The sequence below is a fragment of the Bos grunniens genome, chromosome 17, assembly GCF_055505025.1.
Source record: "Bos grunniens cultivar Pamir isolate PY7600 chromosome 17, Bosgru_T2T1.0, whole genome shotgun sequence".
Taxonomy (NCBI): Eukaryota; Metazoa; Chordata; class Mammalia; order Artiodactyla; family Bovidae; genus Bos; species Bos grunniens.
In genome coordinates, this window is record NC_141181.1 from 45,315,212 (window position 1) to 45,333,853 (window position 18,642).

The 18,642-nt window shown below is 54.5% G+C and overlaps 1 protein-coding gene across 1 annotated transcript in view; it reads left to right on the plus strand.

Annotated features, from left to right (window-relative positions):
* Window positions 1–16,507, plus strand: part of GALNT9 (polypeptide N-acetylgalactosaminyltransferase 9) — a 114,973-nt gene extending 98,466 nt beyond the window's left edge. The window contains exons 7-11 of the mRNA XM_086345966.1: window positions 4,528–4,713; window positions 6,594–6,731; window positions 8,227–8,322; window positions 14,287–14,454; window positions 15,601–16,507. Of these exons, the coding sequence (XP_086202092.1) occupies window positions 4,528–4,713; window positions 6,594–6,731; window positions 8,227–8,322; window positions 14,287–14,454; window positions 15,601–15,747 (735 nt within the window). The 3' untranslated portion in view covers window positions 15,748–16,507. The remainder of the gene's footprint in view (window positions 1–4,527; window positions 4,714–6,593; window positions 6,732–8,226; window positions 8,323–14,286; window positions 14,455–15,600) is intronic.
* Window positions 16,508–18,642: the final 2,135 nt, after the last annotated feature.

The following is an 18,642-nucleotide window of genomic DNA, read 5'->3' on the forward strand; positions in this document are numbered from 1 at the left end:
GCCAGTCAGGAGGGTGTTCCTAATGGAGGCAGCAGCTGTGGCAGATTGTGGGGCAAGATCTGAGACCAGCAGAGAGAGAGCAGGGGTGAGGGGTGGCGAGTCCTGGGAGGATCAGAGGACTGGATGGCTGGACATGGGTTTTGAAGAACCTCTAGCCTGAGGTGGAGACTGGGCAGGGATGATGAACAGCAGGGAGGCCCCTCGGAAACGTCTGGTGACGATGGCCACAGAAGATGGACAGATGCTTGCCCTGCAGGTCTACAGAGCTTCTTTTGTTTGTTTCCATGTTTGGCCTCCTGGAAGGTTCCTGGATCACCAAGTGTCCACCTGCATTCCCAGGCTCACGGGCAGCTAGGCCTTGTGCTGGAATTTGATAGAAATGTGTGAGCCAAAGTCATGGCCAGGCTTCCTGGGTAGCTCAGCTGGTAAAGAATCCAGCTGCAATGCAGGAGACCCCAGTTCAATTCCTAGGTCCCGAAGTTTTCCTGGAGAAGGGATAAGCTACCCATTCCAATATTCTTGAGCTTCCCTGATGGCTCAGACAATAAAGAATCTGCCTCCAATGCAGGAGACCTGGGTTCAATCCCTGGGTTGGGAAGATCCCCTGGAGGAGGGCATGGCAACCCACTCCAGTATTCTTGCCTGGAGAATCCCCATGGACAGAGGAGCCTGGCAGGCTACAGTCCATGGGTTCGCAAGAGTCGGACATGACTGATTGACTAAGCATAGCACAGTGACCCAAAGGGGTGGGAGTTGTACACGGGCCTGGCCTTTCAAAGCTTCCGCAGTGCCCTCCACCCTCCTCCTGTAACTCCTTAGGGTCAGGCCAGGATGGGCAGCAGTCCCTCCTCCAGTGATGTGGAAGCAAGACGATGCAGGCATAAACCTCAGCCAGCATCTCTGACACAGAGCAGGCAGGGTTCTCACCATCCAGCAAGGGAGGCAGATGCTGCTCTCTGCCCTCTGCAGGGTGCAGAGTGGTGGTCCCAAGTGGTGGTGAGCTGGGCCAGGGGAACTGGTGCTGGGTGCATGCTCAGTGAGCCAAGAGGAGCAGGCAGCCTCCCCAACCCAGGATGTCTGACTTGCTCAGACATGATTTGTTATCCTGGCTATGCGTGATGTGAGGAAGGGCCATCGACATTCCACTGAGAGATTTTCCTGCCTTCTTCCTCTGTCTGGAGGCAGAGTGGGGACACAGGAGCAATAGGGCTAGGCTGTCCTCTTTCCTGAAATGAGAGCTTGGTGGCTATGGTGGGTGAATGGCAACCTGAGAGATACATCCTCCTAAAATCTGTAAGGGGTCTCAAGATGGGATTCTCCTGGATTTAGGGTGTAGAGGGCTTCCTGGAGCCTGTTGGGCTACAGTCCATAGGATCGCAGAGTTGGACATGACTGAAGCAACTTAACACAGCACAGCACAACAGGGCTTTCCTGGTGGCTCAGTTGGTAAAGAATCTGTCTGCAATGAAGGTGACCCAGGTTTGATCCCTGGGTTGGGAAGATGCCCTGGAAAAGGAAATGACAACCCACTCCAGTATTCTTGCCTGGGGAATCCCATGGACAGAGCAGCCTGGTGAGCTATAGTCCATGGGGTCGCAAGAGTTGGACACGACTTAGCGACTAAACCAAACTACTGTAAATTTGACAGCTGGTGTCCTTACCAGAGAGAGGAGAAGGGAAGGCAAGACACAGACCCACAGAGAAGGAGGCCGTGTGGTGGGAGGGACGGGGCCACCAGAAGCTGGGAGAGGCAGGTGGGGTCCTCTGCTGTAGCCCCCGAGGGAGCAGGGCCTCTGGAGTTGTGGGAGAATAAGTGTCTGTTGTTTGAACCTGGCCTGTGGTCCTTATTTATGGCAGTCCCAGGAAATGTGGGTGGCCTTAAACTGGTGTCAGGCTCAACGTTCCACGCCTCTCCACAGGGGCCCCTGAGATGGGCTCTGGATGCTCAAGCTGGAGCCCGGAGGCATCACGGCCACTCTTCACAGTCACTGTGGGTGAGAAATGGGCTTTGAGGAAGCTGGTGCCACTTAAACTGGGCATAAGGGAGAACTTCTCGGCTGAAGAAGGCCAAACAAGAGGCCAGAGGGACCCGCAGAATGAAACCCATGCTCAAGGCTGAGAGACTCCCTATTGTACTTGTCATCAAGACTTTAGCTTAAAGCACCCATGCCTGCCAAGTTACGGTGAAGGTTTGTCCCAAGAAAGCATTTTTAATGTAGATTGCAGCATTGTTTTGAACAGTGAAGGAACTATTGAAGGAGGAAGGAGGAAGATTTAAATGTCTAATAACTGGGCAACAGGAAATGAATTAAAGCTCATCTTCACTGCGATCGGAAACTACAGCTCTTAGGTGTTTGGCTGAGTGGACAAATGTTTGTGAACTGATGTTACATTTCAACTATAAAAGATGACAGTTTCCAGGAGACAGTGTCTGTGTGTGGGAGGCGTGCGCAGCACCGCATTAACATTAAGAGGCTGTGGATCAGTCAGGCCTGGTCATATCCCGTGATCTCTTGTAAATGGCTTAACCTCTTTGACCCTCAGTATCTTCTTCTGTACAGTGGGGAGAATGTTGCCTGTGGTACCCGTCCTTCCTGGGTAATGGTGGGGGTGAGTGAGATGAACTGAGTAAGGTGCTGAGCATGTGCCTGGCACCTCCAAAATGTCTAAATTAGCAGAGGCTTAGGGGTAACAATCTGATTGAAGAGAGCTTGGGCCAAGTTGATCAGACTGATTTGTTCATGGTGACATCAACCTGGTGGATGGTACTAGCATTTTTCAGTGGGATGGGGTGGGATGTGATATGGTAGGATATTAGTCTGGGTTCTCCAGAGATGATAAGGACTTGGCCCACACAGTGATGGAGGCTGAGAAGCACAAGACCCACAGCTGGCAAGCTGGAAGCCCAGGAAAGCCGAGGGTATGTTTCCAACCCAAGGCTGAAGGCAGGAGAAGACCAGCATCCCAGCTCGATGACCGCCAGGCAGAGAAAAAGAACTGTGCCTCTCTCAGCCCTTTTGTACACTCAGGCCTTCAGCTGATTGGTTGGGACCCACCCACAGTGAGGAGGGCAATCTGCTTTACTCAGCCCACCTACCTAAGTGTTCATCTCCCCTGGAGACATGCTCCTGGACACACTCAGAGTAAGGTTGAACCAAATATCCGGGCACCACACAGCACATAAAGTTAACCATTACATGGGAGCGGGGTCTGGGGGAGAATGGATCCATTTCTATATCGGAAATGGATCCCTGGGCTGGGGTCGAACCCACGTCCCTTACCTCTCCTACATTGGCAGGCGGGTTCTTTACCACTGGGGCCACCTGGGAAGCCCCAATACGGTATACGTATGGCTGCGTCCCTTTGCTGTTCACCTGAAACCATCACATTGTTAATCAGCTGTACCCCAATATAAAATAAAAAATCCCCCCCCAAAATTTAACCATCACAGGCAGGATGGGATAGAATAGAATAGAAGACTAACACAGCCCATGCCTAGTAAGGCTGAGTTTTGTTGAGGTGAAGCAGTGCAGGAAGTAAGCAGGCATAAAAGGAGATCATGATGCAGGTTGCATCAGTGAGGGATTTTGGGGAGCCCTGTTTGCAGAGGAGCAGTTGTTTCTTTAGACTTTTCTCTAGACTGAGATTGTGTCAGGGGTGCTTGAAGCCATTGTTTGCGTAGCAAGTGCACCCTTGGATTGAAGTTATCTGGAGTGTTTTGGGTGGCGTTTGCACAGGAAGCTGCTCTTTTAAAATTAGACTGTAGGTTGGTTTTTCCAGCTCAGAGGTGGTAGAGGCAGCTGCTGGTGGTAAGTAAGCTCTCTCGGGCCAGACTCCGGGCCCGGAGCAAATGCTGAGTTGGGGCGAGGGCCACAGGAGAGGGATAATAATGAAGTGTTAAGGTGTCAGGAAAAATCCCTCCATTGTTTAGATCGTGGAATGTGCAAAAGAAATGAGATTTGGTAGGAAATTCAGAAGGGGAGGGAGAAGGCAATGGCACCCCACTCCAGTACTCTTGCCTGGAAAATCCCATGGATGGAGGAGCCTGGTGAGCTGCAGTCCATGGGGTCTCTAAGAGTCGGACTTGACTGAGCGACTTCACTTTCACTTTTTCACTTTCATGCATTGGAGAGGGAAATGGCAACCCACTCCAATTTTCTTGCCTGGAGAATCCCAGGGGCAGGAGAGCCTGGTGGGCTAACATCCGTGGGATCATGCAGAGTTGGACACGACTGAAGTGACTTAGCAGCAGCAGCAGCAGCAGCCAGAAGGAGAGGCAAGCCTGCGCCCAGGCTTTGGTGAACCTAGCCCAAGGCCTTAGCTTCTCATTGGCCTCTTGCCCTGGAACAGCCCAGGCGGCCAGGCCTCCTCGTGCTGTGCCCTCGGGAGGGAAGACCTGTCCTGGGGACCGTGGGCAGGGGATGCAGGGAGGGAGGGATGGTGCCCTCGGCCCCTGGCCCTGCTCCCTCCCTCCCGGCAGTTGGGAAGGAGCGGGGCCACTACCCAGGGCCCTCGGGTGCCCCGCAGGTGTGGCAGTGTGGTGGCAGCATGGAGGTGCTCCCCTGCTCCCGCGTGGCCCACATCGAGCGCACCAAGAAGCCCTACAACAATGACATCGACTACTACGCCAAGCGCAATGCCCTGCGAGCGGCCGAGGTGTGGATGGACGGCTTCAAGTCCCACGTGTACATGGCCTGGAACATCCCCATGACCGTAAGCTGGCCAAGCTGGGTGGGGAGGGGCCGGGGACGGGGGTAACACCTGGGGACGGCCTCAGGGTCATCCAAGGCCACAGCCCATCCACGCAGTGCGGGGCCTCCTGGACAGCTCCATCTCAGAAACATCATTTCCTTCACCAAGGAGAGCCTGTTTCCAACAGCTGTGACACTCGTTGGCAGCCCCCTCCACCACCACAAGAGCTCCTTCACTAGGTATTACGAGCCCCTGAGAGGCTGCAGCGGTGGCACTGAGGAGAGAGCTCCCCCAGGGCAACCACAGCCCCTCCTGGGACGCACAAGCATCCCTCTTGCCCTGCGGAAGCCTCTCATGTCAGTTCTGCAGGAGTCCACAGTGATATGATGACCCCATGCCTTGCACACACGAGTGTGCACAGCTGATGAGTGGCAGAGTAGGCATGTAACTCGGTCCTCCACAGGACCCTGTCACGAGGGTCTCAGGCCTGGGGATGGCGGCTTCTCTCATGTGTGGTGTCTGCAGCCGATCCACCCATCCTGCGGGGAGTGGAGGCAGGAGGCCCAAGCCAGGGGTCTGCCTGCTGCTGCTGGCCAGAAGCAGGAGCTGGGTGTGAGCCAGAGGGTCCTAACCAGTGCCTGGGGGGCAGGGCAGCCTGAGAAGGGGGCTTGGGCATACGTGTGTGTGTGCACCTGTGCATGCATGTACATACATGGGCATGTATGTGCTGAGGACAGGCTCTCCTTGTCCCCCAACCCCAACCAGCTGCAGAACCAGGCTTCACACACAGGCTGCTTCCTTGGACACAGGAGGATTTGAGTCTCTGGGGATAGACTTGTCCTGGGAACAGTTTTTTTTTTTAACATCCACCCACAGAAAAAGCTTGATCTTCTATTAGGATCCACACACACATATAAGCTCACATTCGTGTGTGGATTTTTAGCTGTCAAAAGATAGAGCTTCATGTGTATAACAAAAAAGTTAAGAAGCAACAATTATCTTCATTATATGCAAAATGTCCTAGTATTTTAAACTTCACTGGAACCTTCTGAATTGAGTCAGATCACAGCCCAGCATCTGGTGACATCTCTCAGGGTCACTCGCACCTGCATCCAGCAAGAGTCTGCCCTTCTCTCCAGGCCCTCAGGCAGTCCTTAGCTGGCATCAACGCCTCAGGAAACTGGGCTTAGGGAGCGGGCTTCTTCCAACCCACCCATATCCCCCACCTGTCACTGAGTGCCAGGGGCTCTGGGACCACCCTGAGCTTCAGTGTTTGGCTACAAGGACTCAGAACTCAGGAGAGCTGTCACATGGGGGTTGGGGTCTGTTATGAAGAAAGAACAGACAGTGCTGAATTCTCCCAGCAGCAGCGCATGTAGGGTGTCACCAACCAGGGAAGGTCAGCGTCTGGAGTTTATGAGGCTCACGTGCACGTGGCTGATGTCTGTGTGCCTGGACTTGGTCTCAGGTCCCTGCAGAGGTCAAGCTAATGCCCACAGCAACCCCCATAAATCATCCTGTAGCACAGATGCCCTGGCCCAGCCCAGGTAAACAGCAGTACTCAGGATGTTCTAAGTTACCTCCCCAGGTGAGTGTGCAGGGCATGACAAGCAAACCAGGCCTACACACGCCACCAGTGGCCGACGGAAGACCAGGCCGGTCTCCAGCAGGACCTGCTGCAAACAGGCCAGAGACGCCAGGCCTTTGCCATCAGCCCCACTGCCCTGGACCTTGCAGGATCCTGGGAGGGCAGGAGGCTCCCAGACAAGGAAGCCTGAGGGCGGGGACACTCCTGGAGGGGTGCCTGTAGGTCCCACAGCTCCCCCACCCTGGGTCGTGGCCTGGGTTGTCGGGGCTCCGCACACCCCAGCGCCTGCCCTGCCTCACTTCCGGCCTCACAGAACCCAGGCGTGGACTTCGGGGACGTGTCCGAGCGGCTGGCCCTGCGCCAGAGGCTGAAGTGCCGCAGCTTCAAGTGGTACCTGGACAACGTGTACCCGGAGATGAGGACGTACAACGACACCCTCACGTACGGAGAGGTACCGCCTCCGCAGATGGCTGGCACCCCACACCCCGCCTCCCAGCTCCCTGGCCTGTCCCTGTGCGAACGTCCATGGACAGCAGCCGGCAGAGCACACAGGCACAGTCACACGCCAGTGTAAGAGCTGCATGGACACACACGCGTGCCTGCCACCGCAGATCACAAACTAGATTCGGAGACACGTGTGTATGTGTGTACATGTGCCGCATACATGTGTTTACACACGCCCACATGCACATGCGTGGATCCATGCAAATGCATATACATGTGTAAGTCTGCGGGCTTCCCTGGTAGCTCAGCTGGTAAAGAATTCACCTGCAATGCAGGAGACCTCAGTTTGATTCCTGGGTTGGGAAGATTCCCTGGAAAAGAAATAGGCCACCCATACCAATATTCTTGGGCTTCCCTGGTGACTCAGACGGTAAAGAATCTGCCCGCAGTGTGGAAGATCTGGGTTCGATCCCTGGGTTGGGAAGATTCCCTGGAGGAGGGCGTGGCAACCCACTCCAGTATTCTTGCCTGGAGAATCCCCATGGACAGAGGAGCCTGGCGGGCTACAGTCCATGTGGTCGCAAAGAGTCGGACATGACTGAGCGACTAAGCAAGCATGCACGTGTAAGTGTACACAGACACAAAAGTACACATTTGCACACAGTTTTGCTCACATACATACATACAAAGAGCTACCCCACACATCTTCCCCTCTGTACACAGACCCCATCCATCGAGCATGCTCTGCATGTTACAAATACTTGTTGCCAAGACAAAATGACATGTGAACATAAGCAGACACGTGCAAAGGCCTGCACATGGAGGTGGTCACACGCACCACCTTGTTCGTGTGCCGCCAATACCTGCATGTTGAGAGCACAACGGAAGGACCCAGAGACGCACCAGGAGGGGCACCAGCTGTGGGAAGACCCTCCTGTCTGCCCCAGCCCCCACATGCATGGCCATACCCGCCTCTCCTTAAAGCCAGGAAGAGCGATGTGTTCCTGCCCTGGTCTGTGCTGGGGGACAGACCTCTCCCATGTCTGTCACCCCCAGCAGGGCAGCCCGGCTTGCTCTCAGGGTGGAGTCAGGGTTGGGCAGAGTGGAAGCTGCAGGAGTCCTGAGGCTCAGAGCTGCACACAGGCATCTCTTGCATCTCTCAGCCACGCAAGCCTCTAAGCAGGCCCAGACGGGAACTGTGGGAATAGCAATACCCCCCTACCAACCCTACCACTGTTAATGGGAGGAGCTGCAGTCATATAGCCAAAGACCTGAACTCGGGGAGGCCATTCACAGGAGCCAGCCAGTCCTCAGCCAGCCCACTGGCCAGAGTGCCATCCTCCCCTCCCCCTCCCCTTCTTCCCTTCCCCTCTCATCCTGGGAGGACTACCCCTTCCTGAGACTGCTGGCCCTGGGCAGGGGATGGGTGAGTAAAGCCCTTCTAGCCTGCTTTGGCCTTTGGGTCCTTGTGATGGGGCTTCTCCTTTGGCTTCTGGTCGTAGGTGAGAAACAGCAAAGCCAGCGGCTACTGCTTAGACCAAGGAGCGGAGGACGATGACCGTGCCATCCTGTACCCCTGCCACGGGATGTCCTCCCAGGTAGGGAGGATGGTGATGTCTCTCAGGGATCACAGCCCAGACCATAGCCAGAAGTAGTGCCCAGGGAACGGGGTCAGGCTGGCTGGGGTGTCCTGATGCCACAGTGGCTGAGTTCAGGCCCTGGATAAATTAAGAGCAAGAGCTTTGGTGCCAAACAGGCCTTGAGCAAATCACCCAACATCCGTGCCTCAGTTTCCCCATCCATTGGATGGGATGATCACGGTACCTACTTCTCAGGCTGCTGTGTGGACTGAAGTGGAAGATGAAGGTGAACAGTGGCCACAGGGTAGACAAGCCCAGGCAGTATCACATTAACCACCAGTTCTTAGAGCTGAACACCTGCTAAACCATGCTGCAGCTCAGAGTCACCTGGAGGGCTTTAAAAACATCCATGCCAGTGTCCAGAACCCAAGGCCAGTGGAGTGTGCAGGCTCCAGGCTGCAGGTGGAATCAGTGGGTTCAGGGGTATGGGACAGCTTGTAGGAGAAATGCTTTTTCTCAATGAGTGTTGAGTGTTCTTTAAAATTAACCCCCAAAATGACAATTGGCCCCCTTGAAGCTCTCTGAATCTGTACTCTAGGACATCCATGGATGCTGACGTGTCCACGCAGCTGCCCAGGGGTGCTTTGCGGATGGGAGGGACCCCTGAGCCTATAATGACAACAGAGCACACCTCTCTCCCTCCCACCCTGCCACCTCCTCACAGGAGCCCTGATGACATTGGCCCATCGAGATGCTAATGTAGCCTCCAGGAAGAAATCCACTTTGCTGGGCCCATCAGACACAGGAGGGGAGTCCTCTGGCTGGCACAGACCCTAAGTGGGGGGCCATGTCTTGTGGGGTATCTTTGGACAGCTCTGTTTGTCTGCTCCCTCGAGGGGAAGCAACACAAGGTAACAGGTGGACGTGGTCATTTCCCACTGAGCCCTGCTGTGGAGAGAAGCAGTGCAGGGCCGGCCTTGAGGTTTTTGGTGCAGGGACTCGCGTGGCTGGGTGAGGGGTGGGTGTTCCAGCGACCCTGCTCAGTTCCCCAGGGAAGCCCTCTCCACACGAGGACCCTGGGGCAGCCAGCAGAAGGGGCCTCACTGCTGCTCGAAACGGAGTGGAGGTGGAGGCAGGTGGATGGGGGAGGCCATCCCACGTGGCCGAGCCCCACGGAGAGATCTGATGGACCTGTGTCCACAGCCAGGCCAGACACACTCGCAGTGATTTCTTCTTTGCAAACATCTTCAGTCTGTTTGGTCTCCATGGAGGCTGTTAAAATATTAAGGGGGACAAGCTATGCCCCCAAACCCCAATCCCCAGCTTTGTTAGTGTCCTGGGGCCACCATGATGAAGTACAGCCAACTGGGCACTGGCTTAAATGACAAACGTTCATTATTCTCTCAGCTCTGAAGACCAGAAATCTGAAATTCAGGTATGAGCAGTGTTGTGCTCCCTCCTGAGGTTCTAGGGACATTCCCTTCTGCTTCTAGTGGCCCTTGGAGTTCTTTTCTTGTGGCCACTTCCCTCCAGTCTCTGCCTTCATTGGCACACGGGTTGTATGGCCTGTATCTTCATCTTCCCCCTCCTTTCTCCCGTGTCTCTGTCTTCTCTCCTTATCAGGACATCAGTCATGTTGGATTAGGGCCACCCTAACCCAGTATGGGGCTTCCCAGGTGGCTCAGTGGTAAAGAATCCACCTGCCAATGCAGCAGACCCAGGTTCGATCCCTGGGTCAGGAAGATCCCCTGGAGAAGGAAATGGCAACCCAGTCCAGTATTCTTGCCTGGGAAATCCCATGGACAGAGGAGCCTGACGGGCTATAGTGCATGGGGATGAAAAGAGTAGGATACCACGTAGCAACTAACCCACAACAAGAAGCCCAGTGTGACCTCATTTTCCCTAGAGCACTTTGGCAATGACCATGTTTCCAAATGAGGTCATATCCACAGGTACTGGGAGGTTAGGACTTCACCATGACTTTGGGGGGGCTACAGTTCAGCCTATGACAATTGTTCAGTCACCCAGTCGTGTCCAACTCTTTTCGACCCCATGGATTGCAGCATGCCAGCCATCCCTGTCCTTCACCATCTCCCACAGCTTGCTCAACCTCATGTCCAGCGAGTTGGTGATACTATCCAACCATCTTGCCCTTTGTTGTCCCCTTCTCCTCCTGCCTTCAATCTTTCCCAGCATCAGGGTCTTTTCTAATGAGCCAGCTCTTTGCATCAGGTGGCCAAAGTATTGGAGCTTCAGCTTCAGCATCAGTCCTTCTAATGAATATTCAGGATTGATTTCCTTTAGGGTTGACTGGTTTGATCTCTTTGCAGTCCAAGGGACTCTCAAGAGTCTTCTCCAACACCACACTTCAAAAGCATCAATCCTTCAGCACTCAGCCTTCCTTATGGTCCAACTCTCACATCCATACATGTCTACTGGAAAAACCATAGCTTTGAATAGATGGACCTTTGTTGGCAAAGTAGTGTCTCTGCTTTTCTTCTTTTTAAAAAATATTTATTTATTTGGCTGCATCAGGTCTTAGATGAGACATGTGGGATCTAGTTCCCTGACCAGGGATCAAACCCAGGCCCCCTGCATTGGGAGCTCGGAGTCTTAGCCACTGGACCATCAGGGAAGTCCCTGTCTCTGCTTTTCAATGTGCTATCTGGGTTTGTCATAGCTTTTCTTTCACGGAGCAAGTGTCTTTCATGGCTGCAGTCACCATCTGCAGTGATTTTGGAACCCAAGAAAACAGTCTGTCACTGTTTCCATTCTTTCCTCATCTATTTGCTGTGAAGTGATGGGACTGAAGCCATGATCTTCGTTTTTTGAATGTTGAATTTAAGCCAGCTTTTTCATTCTCCTCTTTCACTTTCATCAAGAGGCTCTTTAGTTCCTCTTTGCTTTCTGCCATAAAGGTGATGTCATCTGCATATCTGAGGTTATTGGCATTTCTCCTGGAAACCTTGATTCCAGCTTGTGCTTCATCCAGCCTGGCATTTTGCATGATGTACTCTGCATATAAGTTAAATAAGCAGGATGACAATATACAGCCTGTAACAGTGACCATAAAGAAATCCAGTTTTGGACCAAAATCTTCACACCCGCAGATGGTTAGTCAACAGTCTTCAGCTAGTGGACACAGATGAATGCATGGACCCTTCATGGTAGGGCTCAGCCCTCTGTCCTCTGTCCACCGTACTGGTTTGACCAGTGTGCCTGAGAAGGACACAGGGCAGGTGTGTCCACCTCCACATAGGCACGGGACCCCTCCTGGGCTGGACTGGATAGCCTGGGGGTCATTTAGAGGCCCTTCCTTTAACTCGTAAGGTTTTATTCTGATAATTTTCAAACATCCAGAAAAGTCTTAAGATGACCAACCACACACTCATGGGATCAGCAAACAGCAGCCTGCCAGTCAAAGAATGGTTTTTAGCTTTTTAAAGGTTTATGGATGGAAAAGAAGAAAAAGAACATGCGACAGTGTCCACAGAGCACGCTTGCTTGCTCCCTGACCTTCACAGACACGGTTTTCCACCCCTGATCCAGATGCGATGGTGTTCAGACTGGGCTGTGTTTGCATCATCTACTTTGTTCTGAGTCACTTTAAAGCACACTGCAGACGTTGAATCCTTTCACCTCTGCATATGTCAGGTGCATGCTCAGTCACTCAGGTGTGTTCATTCTTTGCAGTCCTATGGACTGTCACCCACCAGGCTCCTCTGTCCGTAGGATTTTCCAGGCAAGAATACTGGAGTGGGTTGCTATTTCCTCCTCCAGGGGAATCTTCCTGACCCAGGGATCGAACCCACGTCTCCTGTGTCTCATGCACTGAGCCACCTGGGAAGCCCCTCTTCTCTTCTGAATCTCCTCGTTTAGCAGCTAATCATCCTGCCCATTTTCATACAGTTTATTTACTACTCTCCTTCCTGGAATAACATCTCTCCACTCCCTATTTTCCCTTTGACTTTATTTCTTCAGTACTTTGTTTTATTATATTGCAGGGTTTGTTTTTTGTTGTTGTTTGTTTTTGTAAGTTGCCTTCAGCCCTCTGTGGACCCAGACAAGTGCCTGTGAACCTTTTGTTGTCCTGGGCTGGACTTTGAGCTTTTGGACTCCTATCTGGCAACTTTGGTCACATTAGACCCAGCACCATATTGAGCACACAGTAGGTGTCTAATTCTTGCCTGACTGGCAGTTTGATAAACATCACTTAACCCACTCCCAGCCAGTGCTCAATGACTGCCCCATTCACTCACAAGTCTGGATTATTGAAATCCTCCCCTCAATCCCTTCTCCTGGGGCATGTGACCCACCAGCTCTCAGGAGAGCCCAAGTAATCTGAAGTTGAGATCCCAGAGTCGATGCTTCCTGAGGATGCATTTCTGAAAAGTATGTGGCTTCCCCACAAGCCAGCAGCAATGCTCTACAGTCACCCATGCCCCTCTCAGCCCAGTTCGCTCCCCCAGCTGGGTGTCTGGGGCAGGGCCAGGGGAGCCGCTGGCCAGAGGCACAGGAGTGGAGACTCCTCCTTAGTGCAGAGCAGCCTCCTGACCAGACCCTCCGGCTGTCCAGTCCTCCATGGGCACAGGGATGGGCCATCAGCTTCACCCACCCTGCTGGCCCTCCTGAGCACTGACCATGCTCGGCTCCACTGAGTCCTTACCTGCAAGGCTGAAGCTACAGGTAGCCCACTTGGAGCTCGTGCTGGACATTTCATGGGCTGCAGGTCCTAGATTCAAACCTCCTCAACATCAGAAAGTTATCAGAGAAGGGGCATGAGCATATCTGTGATCACCTGTCCCCAGACAAAATGACCTGAAAGGGCCACTTTGGTCATAAATCTGCAGCAGGGCCTGTCATCTGCACAGCATCACCCAGGCCACCTGGCAGGCTGGCGGAGCCTCCTCTGAGCTGCTGTCAGCTGGCTGTTCTGGGGTCTTGGGCCCTCCCCACTTAGCCTCCACCCCCACCCCATCGGGCTGCCCCAGCCTCCTTACTGCAGAGCAGCTATCCCATTAGCAGGGTACAAGGAGATGCCGGAGGTGTCCTGAGTGTTGACACCTTGCCTCAGAGTCGATGGCACCATTTCTGCGATGTTCACCACCCCCCTCCCACACACACACACCCTCCGCAGGAGGACTTGGGAGAAAATGTGCGCTCCACGCTTGACGGGGGTGTCAGAGTCGCAGGGCCATGTGAAGGTGCAGGGGAGGTGGTGTTCTATCAGATTGTACTGGAAAATACAGCGGTGTGTTTGTGTTTGTGTGTGTGTGTGCGTGCGCGCGCGCCCGCGCTCTTATGTGAAAGCAAACAAGAGAAAGGCAAGGAGAGAAGCACAGTGACTTCTGTGCGCTCAGCGCGCTCTGCGTGCGGTGCCCTAGGGTCCTCACGGTAGCCCTGCCAGGCAGGCACTGTCATTATCTGCTCACAAATGAGGAAATCGAGGCACAGAGAGGTGACGTGACTTGCTCAAAGCCACACAGCCCAGGCGCGGAGGAATCTGGAGCACTGGTTTCCTCATTAGCGCACAGATGTTGCTTACCTGGTGTTTGGCAAATAACGTGACCTGGGATCGTAAACTTGGGGCTGCTTGTGGTTCAAGGGGAGACGGGTGGCCTGCGCAACCGTGGAACCCTCTTCCTCCGAGGTTGAAGGGCCGGCCCCACGGAGGGTGGGGTCCACGTGGAGATCAGGGGAAGGGGTCCGAGGCGGTCCTCCTTGGGGGATTTGCAGAAAGAACGGGGCTGGGGGCGTGAGGCCACCAGACACGATCTCCCCTGCATCCCGGGGCACAGCGCTCTTCTTGGAGGGCCAGCCCTTCCCCCGGAAGGTTGGCTCTGGTGACTGGGCTGGCCCCGCCCACCAAGCCCCACCCTTCCCCGCCCACGATGCCCCGCCTACCCCCTTCAGGGCCTACGGCCCAGCCCTGCGCAGGGCCACCTTGTACCCATGCACTCCGCTCTCATGGCCTCTCCCCAGCTGGTGCGGTACAGCGCCGAGGGCCTGCTGCAGCTGGGCCCCCTGGGCTCCACCGCCTTCCTGCCTGACTCCAAGTGCCTGGTGGATGACGGCAGGGGCCGCACGCCCGCCCTGAAGAAGTGCGAGGATGTGGCCCGGCCCGCGCAGCGGCTGTGGGACTTCACCCAGGTCAGCAGGCTGCTGGGACCCCTGGGTCTCTGGCCAGCTCGTGGAGGGAGCTGAGGGCAGCGGGGGCCGAACTTCAAGGCCCAGGGGGGCTGGATCAGCTGGTCCCACATGAACCCCCTCCATAGACGTTAGGGGATATGCTGGCAGTCAGGGTCAGGGAAGGGCTGGCTGGTCCCAGCGCCCTGGCTGCCTCTTCAGGGCCTCGCTGCCCCACACTGCTGACTCCTCCAGCCTCCTGGAGGTTGGGGGAGGGTTTTGGCAGAAAGGGTGGGTTCTGAGTGCCCCAGCTGCTGATTGAGTGGGACCGAACTGGACTTGCCTGGAGATTTGTTGAGGGCAAGTGTGCTAAGTTGCTTCAGTCCTATCGACTCTTTGCGACCCCATGGATTGTAGCCTGGCAGGCTCCCCTATCCATGGGACTCTCCAGGCAAGAATACTGGAGTGAGTTGCCTTGCCCTCCTCCAGGAGATCTTCCCAACCCAGAGATCGAACCTGTTCCTGCTTCTCTTAAATCTCCTGCATTGGCAGGCGGGTTCGTTACCACTACTGCTACCTGGGAAGCCCCAGAGATTTGTTGAGATTGACCCAACTCCTCCCAAGCAGGAGACCCTGGGACAGACATGTGCACAGTGCTCTCTGGGGGCTCCCGGTTACAGCAGGAATGAGCTGTCACTGTGTCACGTAGAGTCAGTGAAATCAGGGTCCCCAGGAGGCTGGCTTTGGGGCCAGGACAGTGAGGTTCAGAGTGCATGGAAAGGACCTGTCTGGAGGACAGCGAACAGAATATGAGCCTGGGATCTTCAGGTTTAGGCTAGAGCCCTTGATGTTGGGAGGACCAGAGGGCCTGCAGAGGTGGCCAGTGGGTAAATCAGACCTGCCAGGGGTCAGGGGAGGATATTGGGGGCAACGCCCATCTCAAGGGCCCTAGAGTCCATTGTTTTGATCATTCCTGGGGCCCCAGGAGAAGAGAGGTGGCTGTTGGGAGGCAGTGTTGGAGGGCAGATGGTCAGTGGGGCCAGAGGGATGGAGACAAGAGGGCTGGGAAGAGGCAGGACCCTGACACTCAGGTGGCCTTGGCATCACCCCCACTTCCGGGAAGCTCTTGGGATGGGACCCATGGGCTCACTGGGTCTCCCTCCCTCGCAGGGTGGCCCCATTGTGAGCAGAGACACAGGCCGGTGCCTGGAGGTGGAGATGTCCAAGGATGCCAACTTTGGGCTCCGCCTGGTGGTGCAGAGGTGCTCAGGACAGAAATGGACCATCAGAAACTGGATCAAGCCAGGGCGGCACTGACCCCCAGCCTCACCCTGCGCCCCCACCCCAATGAAGAGTCCGAGGACCTGGGGCAGGTGTGGAGCCCTCCCACTCAATCCACCACTTGAACCCAGAAGGCCTTGGTCATCCCTGCACCACCTTGGGTACTGACTTCTCCATGGCTGCTGGCGGGCCCTGTCACCTGGGACCCAGGGACCTCCCTGTGCTCTGGAGACCGATGCCGGGACCAGCCTCCCTCCAGGAGCGCGGACCCCCCTCAGCTGGCGGCTCTGCCTGAGCGCGTCAGCTGACAGCCAACTCCAGCTCCAAATCACGTGCCTTTTCTACGGTATTCCTGTCCAGCCGCCCGCGGCCACTTCTTCTGCATGTGCTGAGCCCCTGTCCATCCCTCAGGCAGAAATAGCCCCCTGTGAACTCTGAGTTCCCAATGTCTCCAGCCCTGGGTGGGGCTGCCCCTCTGACTATCTCTACCTAAACCCTGGCTGGTGAGGGGAGCGGGGCAGCAGCAGCTGTGGTGACATCAAAGACAACCCCAAGGGCAGTGCTGGGTGAGGAGGCGGCTGTGACTGCTTTGGTCCAGGAAAGAGCAATTAAACAAACATACAGACCTGATGTCTCGTCCACAGGAACTAGTCAGCAGTCCAGGGAGGGACCCCTGTTCTAGCGGCTAACCCAGGGTCAGGCGCCTTTTCGTGTTACTCTAAGGCAAGGGTCAGCAAATGATAACCCATGGCCCTTTGCCTATTTTTATAAATAAAGTTTTATTGGCACACGGCCACACCCCTCTGTTCATGTATTGTCCACGGCGGCTTTCATGCTCCAGGACCAGAGCTGAGAAGCAGCACACCCCCTACCAGGGCTGTCCTAAGGCCTCCAAGATGCCCTCTTGGGCTTCATGATTGCACTTAGAATTGCAGGACACTGGGAGGGAAACTGGACAAAAAGTCCTGGCTGTCTCTTTCCCCCATCAGGCCCAGTGCCAAGTAACAGTCCAATTCTAGCTGCTAACCTCCTTCCCGATGATGGGAGTCTTCAGCTGTGCATCAGTGAGGGGCCGCAGGGCAGGCTTGGCTCACCTAGCCGTGGAAATGAACAGCAGATGAGATGCCAAGCTGCTGAAAGCCAACCAACTGTCTCCTCCCACACAGAGGGTCTTCTGGGGATGGAAGTTGGGGGCACCATCAGTGTCTTCCTAGTTTCTCCCCATTCTTTTCTTTTGTTTTTATTCATTCATTTATTTTTGGCCATGCTGGGTCTTCACTGCTACATGGGCTTTTCTCTAATTGCAGCGAGCAGGGGTTATCTCTAGTTGTGGTGTGCCGGCTTCTTATTGCAGTGGCTTCTCTTGTTGCAGAGCATGGGCTCTAGAGGGCTTAGTTGCTCTGTGATGCACGGGGCTCAGTTGGTCCACGGCGTGTGGGATCTTCCTGGACCAGGGATCGAACCCGTGTCTCCTATATTAGCCTGCAGATTCTTTACCACTGAGCCACCATGGAAGCCCTCCTCCCCATTCTTATAGAGTAACCTGGAAGGCAGGATGGCAGGGGTTCCAAACAACAGGGCTTTAAGCCGGGGGGAACTTGAAGATGTCTGTTCTCACTTTGCTGTAGCCAGGTAGTCTGTCCTCCCAGAAGTTGGAGAGTGGCCCTTCCCCCTTGCCTCCTGGGTTCCCCCATCTTGCTTCCTGCCTCCCAGCACTGCCTCTTCCTAGGAGAGGAAAAATCACTTCCACTAGTGCCAGGGATCTCATATCCTGTTGGTGAGGGGGGGAGTTTTTCCCAAAGATGAGCTTCCTAAAGAGATGAAAGAAGCCGAAGTGTTACTGAAACAAACTTGGGTCCACTCGCCCGCACACACAGTGAAGCCAATGTACTAACCCGGGTTTGTGGTGAAGGAAAGTGCAGGCGCCAAGCAAGGAGTCTGGGAAGTTCGTGCTCAAAAGATGCAAACTCCCAGTGGCTTTCAGGGAAGGATTCTTAAAGATGGGGCGAGGGAGGGGGGTTGTGGCGTACGTAATCATCTGGTGGACATTCTTCTGGTTGGTTGGTGGTGAGGTAATGCAGTTAACTTCTCCCACCTAGTGGGGGTTTCAGTATCTGCAAAATGGCTCAGAGGGAGCTTCCCTGGTAGTCCAGTGATTGAATCCACCGTCAAACGCAGAGGAAGAGGGTCTGATGCCTGTCTGCGGAACTAAGCCTGTGCACCGCAACCACTGAGCCCCTGTGCCACACCTAGAGAAAAGATCCCAGGCGGTTGGGAAAACAAAACATTAAAAAAAAAGCACAGAAACAATATTGTAACAAACTGAATAAGGACTTCAGAACAGTCAGTAGCCAAGGACCGGTCTTCAAGAATTTAGAAGATTGGCAAGTAAAGTTACAACAGTGTAGCAGTGTAGCAGCCATTAGCATGCCAAATGTATTGCCTATGCTTTAAAATAGAAAACATCACAGGCTGGAACTTATAAACCTCTCTCATGTTACAATTCATTAGGCAAATTGACAGTCCAGTCAAAGCCGGGTGGTTTGCAGCCCACAAGAAGCCTGACACCTGGAAAATTGCCTCTCAGCATCTTGACAAACCTCTCATCCTCTTGGGAGGCGGGGAGTTCCCGTGTTTTGAAAGCCTGCTCTTTCTGTCAGAGTCCTGCCTGCCACCAGGACACGTGAGGACAAAGGCACTGACTGGGCGGGGCAGTAGCTGGGTCCACAGGCAGCGGGACTAGGTCAGGTCAGCCCAGTCAGTCCATGGATGCCCAGGACCATCCATGCTCTCATGCCAAGAGGCTGCTGTCTATCAGAACCTAGATGGAATGCAGCATCCTTCTTCCTAATACATGGCCAGGCAGCACTCTTGTTTCTGTTGTCTCCAGTCCTTACCTGCCCCCTGAGCACATGAATCCCTCATGAGGTT